The sequence below is a fragment of the Austrofundulus limnaeus genome, unplaced genomic scaffold (genome assembly GCF_001266775.1).
Source record: "Austrofundulus limnaeus strain Quisiro unplaced genomic scaffold, Austrofundulus_limnaeus-1.0 Scaffold51, whole genome shotgun sequence".
Classification (NCBI taxonomy): domain Eukaryota; kingdom Metazoa; phylum Chordata; class Actinopteri; order Cyprinodontiformes; family Rivulidae; genus Austrofundulus; species Austrofundulus limnaeus.
In genome coordinates, this window is record NW_013952453.1 from 18,516 (window position 1) to 23,812 (window position 5,297).

Sequence of the window (5,297 nt, forward strand, 5' to 3'; positions counted from 1 at the left end):
GAGGAACACTGGTAAATATATGTTTCCAATAGTTTTTGTAGAGGGATAACCTAATATTTGTTTAACTTTAAAATAACCTTAATTTTTCCTGTTTCTTTTGTGTTGGCTGTACATTTAAAGTGGAGACCGGGTATGGTTGTAACACTTTTTACTTGACCATTATTTTTTTTCCATACACAGGATGAGATTTACAGACATCCTTTGTGTGCAAGTAACTACCAACGAATATTCATGGGTTGATGAAGAATAACATCTTCAGAAAAGTTGATTTATTGGAACATCTATATATAACTCCTTGATTTTTGGAGATAAGAGTTCTCAAACTGTTTTACAAAATACTCACGTGTTTACTACAAATGGTACTGATTGTACATCATAGACTTTGTGACTTAATGTCAAAGACACCGAGGTTCTTTGTTACAACTTACCCCAGTAGTGGGGTAGGTTGTAACACATGCTGGGGTGAGTTGTAACARTAAGCCAAAAGAAGCAAAAATAGAGGCTACGTTGTAGATTTCATTTTACAACAAATTTATCTGAGGAATACAACAACCCAGAACAATGTTTGTCACTTTTTGCAAATAATGTCAAACAAACATTTTAGTTCTCTCCCTGGCTAATTTTCAGTTTGCTGCTAGACTCAAATAGTCATAAGATCTTTTCTTGTGCCTCAGAAAACTTTGCTAGTTATGTAACAAACACAAGTAAGATCACTGGATCCCTGTTTCCTCAGAGTCTGTAGTGCTTTGCAGTATCTCATCAGTGTATGTGGAAAATCCCATGTTCTTTCTCCACACATCTGATGGGTTGTATGGGTGTTACAACCCACCCACACCTGTCTATCACTGTTTAGCTAGCTGCATTGTGCTTTGAAATTAGCTGAGGAAAAATGTACCACATTTTGCTTGAAACCTGTCATTAGTCATACCTTTTTAACTTACATCAGTTTTATGATTCTAGCTTTACCTGTGTAGGCACCAAACAAAATATACCTTTTGGTGAAAAAAAWTACTTTCTTACCTCAAAATCATTTTTTTCTCATTAAAATTAGAACACACCAACTTTCAACACAGATATCCACCATGTGAGGTTGGGAAGTGAGTGGCTTAATACTGAAATAATCACATGATTTCTATCTGCTCTCTAAATGGTCGAACTGGTGGCGTTACAACTCACCCCGTGTTACAATCATCCCCGGTCTCCCCTACTCAAAATTCAGATCCCAGAACTTGTGCGCATGCAAATCTTGTTGCTCAGTCGCTCAAATCTTGTTGCGTGTACGTTCATATCTTGATCTGTGCGTGCGCTTGCATTATGAGACTTGTTTCTCTCCATAAAAACCTAACCTGAGATGGTAACACACTGTAAAGCTGGTTGCCAGGGTGACAGTAACGTGGTTTTAAACCAGGGATGGGCATTCCTGGTCCTCAAGAGCCTCAGCCCTGCATGTTTTCCTTTTTTTTTTCTCTCTGCTCCGACACATGCATCAGGTGTGTTGGAGCAAAGAGTAAAACATGTAGGGCTGCGGCCCTCGAGGACCAGGAATGCCCATCCCTGGTTTAAACTGTCCAGCTGGTCATTTCGGTGACGGAAAAATTATTCAACCGATTGTCATGTTGACAGTAACATTTGATTTTTTTTTTGTCCAACCGATCACTATGGTGACAATAACATCCAGCTGGTTTCCACGGCAACARTAACACTGTTTTGCTGCTCGCCTTGTTTACAGTAACATGTAGTTTGCTCTGATGCTAACAATGTGCTTTCTTCTGTTCTGCTGACAGAGGGTCCTCTCAAGTTATTCTGTATGTTGACTTTTTAAAATGTCTTTATATTCACTGTAACCCCACCCACCAAGCTTCATCCCTCAGTCAGCTGATTCCTTTCATCACGTTTTCATTCCCATTCCATCTGTGGATGATTGTGTGTTCAGACTGAAGTTGAACAGTTCACAAGCATTGGGCCTCATGCAAGAACCAYTGGTACSAACAGGTTCTTAAGTTGTGCGTACGAGTGATTTAGGAGAATTTGTGGCGTTCAYCAATTTTCTCAGATTGTAAGATTTTCTTCAGATACAAAYSAGTGGTCCAGACCTGTCGTATATTTTACCAGCAGTCAGTTTGCTGTTATCCAGATGGATTTTCTTCGTTAATAACTTTATATTTCATTATTTAGAAAATATTTCGAGTTGAAAATGAATCACACTCCATAATTATGTTGACAATAGGCTATTCTGTTTTGAACTGGAATTATAATTTTAAATGTAATAACGTAGACTAATGACATAAATTGGTTAAATTAAAATAAATTGGCTATTAATGCTGTTGTATAACACTTCAATATTAATATGAAGATCTCAAACTACAAACCAACTTAAATTATGCATTAATTGAAGTTTGGTAACAGTTGTTTACATCTAAATTAAAAATATTTGACCAAAGAAAAACCAGAGTAGGACTAGAGAGAGATGAATATGATTTATATTTTTATTTCTGTGACTGTAACAACCCACAGGAGACACAACATTAACAGCAGTTGTCATTTCACTCTTTGGTTTTAGCAGGTCTGACGCTGCTAAGAATTCTTTTCTAGATCTCTGAGAGCAGGACCTCAATCTCAGAACTTGTAAAGTTCTTCTTTTCACTTTGCGATGTCCTCTATGAATGGACACTTCCTGGTATGTGGGGCAGTAAACGTAGCCTTGCATAGTGTTTTTGGGGTGGTAATTATGCTAATCACCTCTCCTCGTGCACAAGCACCTGATACACATTCATCAGTTTATGCTGCTCATTTACACATTTTTCCTAATGACAGAAGAGTTTGTTGAATCTGACGTGGCATGTTCATACGAACCCTTCATACGAACAAAAGTAAGAGAAATTTAGGATAAGAATATGAACATGTTCTTGCATGAGGCCCAAGTCCAACATTCAAAGTTGGTACAAAAAACAGCGTTTGAGTTTTGTTTTAAAAAAAGGAAGGATCCATTAAAAATATTTATGAAACAAGATGTGATGACGAACATCAACACCAATTTTCACCCAGACATTCCTGTGCTAGTTCAGGGTGATGATAAACCACATTTTGTAGAAGTTTCTTCCTCAGTTAAAAAAAAGTAAATACTGTGAAGCCCTGCAAAGTTGGGTTTCACAGTTTGCGGACTCAGCCTTTCACAAATCTTTTCATGGAACCTTATTAGTAGTAGTTTGCAGTAATTCCAGTGATATCGCGGAGACCGTAAATACCGTACAGCAGTGGCTTTCAAACATTTTTTGCTTCCGGCCCACAAAACAGTTGCAGATGTTCAAGACCCCAAATATTACTTGTTTACATATGCAAACTTTACTAATAACTCTGTCGAACAAGGGAATAACAACAAAATGAACACACCTAATAACTACAATACTAACTGTATTCATTTATGATTATTATTTTTTAAAAATTGCAATAACCATGAAGAAAATATTCCATTAGCATTTTTTTTTGCATTTAAATTAATGCCTGGAAATCCTCTGGGGACCCTCACTTGATGTTTCGTGACCCGCAAAGGGGTCCCAACCCCAACTTTGGGAACCACTGCCGTACAGTAAGGAACATTTCTTTTTTTCTCATGTTTTTTGTGAGATTTCAAGTTAAATTAAATATTAACATACATTTTGTTTCATTAAAAAATACAGTACAGTACAGAACGCTACAGTACAGTATGCGACAAATGCCATGTATTATGACAGAAGGGGTCTCTGTTGTCACTAAGTGGGARTTTCCTGTTGTGTGGGAGGAGTTTGTCAAAACCATAACTGGTCTGTTTGACTTCTGTGGGAGGATTTTGATGGACCACATTCACCACAATGATTCGGTTGGATGAACGCTGGGCAGCTGGGGGGACATGTAGCTCGATTGAAACTCCAAGAAAACACCTATACTTAAAAATATTATTTTAGGCATAACTCAAAACAGGAAGGCGCTAACCAGAGGAAATTTAACGCCGTGCATGTGAAGTGATTCAGCTCAGTTAGAAAATAGCCCTAACCTGCCTGGCAAACACTGTTTTTATATATGAATATTAATATTAGTCACAGCTTGAGACAGGAAGGGGTAGTCACACCAAATTCAAAGTCAATAAATTATATTTACATGTTCACGATAACGTTACTATTACATTACTTCATCTCTTAAATTGCCCCATAAGACAAGTCAATTCGACCAATTACTGCGATGACAAACTTCACTCTCACTGTCTGCCAATCACAGTTACGACAAACTCCGCCCACACAACAGGAAACTCCACCTATGTACTACAGAGACCSCTACTTGCATYATAATTCCACCCCATGAGCGCCGTAGGCCTTTTCTGGATCACATCCAATATTCACGTTTTTTCACAATTTGTGGGTACTCTGAGAATGTAACCCCATGAAAATCGCTGCGTCACTGTAATTATTATAAAACTTTAAATAGAAATAAATGAGACAAAGGTTCGTGTAATTCCTTTGTTTCTGAGTGTTGAAGCTCAGATTTTTATTGTTCCRTCTTTTTGTCACAGTTTCAATTATTAATCTCAGCCCTGGAAGGGCAGGAGTCCTTTCCTCTGGACCAGCAGAGGTGGTGCTGCTGGAGCACTGGTTTAAACAATAAAACTGGTTCTCAGTTAAAACCCAAACTGGCTCTGACCATAAAACRGGAACTACTTCTTTGTAAATAAAGCCACTAGATTTATTGCATTTTTGTAAACATGTAGAAAGTCTGAGATTAACCTGAGCACACAATGATGGAGCAGAACTCTCATTCTGAACACAGACAAACCTCATCTCATCTGTGGAAGTAACATTTTATAAAACTCATGCTGGTCGACATGACCCTGAAACCACATGATCCTGACCCTACATGCCGGGACCACCTGGGTCTTTAATGCTGATTGATCTGTAACTACAAACCTAAAACATCACTCTGACTTGTGACTTTAATGCTTTAACCATAAACATTTCTAACTGTGTCTGTTATCATCCCACCATCAGTCACATCTTTGATCTTCATCCTAATGATGCTGTCTAGTGCTGTACCAAACGATTATTTTCTAATCGATTAATCTAACGATTATTTTTTCGATTAATCAATTATTCTAACAACAAATCTATGTTATTCTGATGTGAGTTCACTGGATATTTAAAATGTTTTCATCAAATTAACAAGAACAGTTCTTTAATATTGTAATATTTTCTGTAATAGTTTATTCATGGACACAAAATATGCACTCTAGTGTCAGTTCTTTAATAAAAAAGCTTAAAAGATTTAACATC

The 5,297-nt window shown here is 37.3% G+C and overlaps 1 protein-coding gene and 1 long non-coding RNA gene across 2 annotated transcripts in view; one reads left to right on the forward strand and one right to left on the reverse strand.

The window, feature by feature from the left end:
* Nucleotides 1-5,297, forward strand: part of fmnl2b (formin-like 2b) — a gene marked incomplete in the record, with an annotated part of 34,348 nt that overhangs the window by 13,377 nt on the left and 15,674 nt on the right. The window contains 1 exon segment of the mRNA XM_014008521.1: nucleotides 1,785-1,805. Coding sequence (XP_013863975.1) covers nucleotides 1,785-1,805 — 21 coding nt within the window.
* LOC106517604 (uncharacterized) overlaps nucleotides 1-5,297 on the reverse strand; it is a 15,625-nt gene that overhangs the window by 4,691 nt on the left and 5,637 nt on the right. The window lies entirely within an intron of this gene.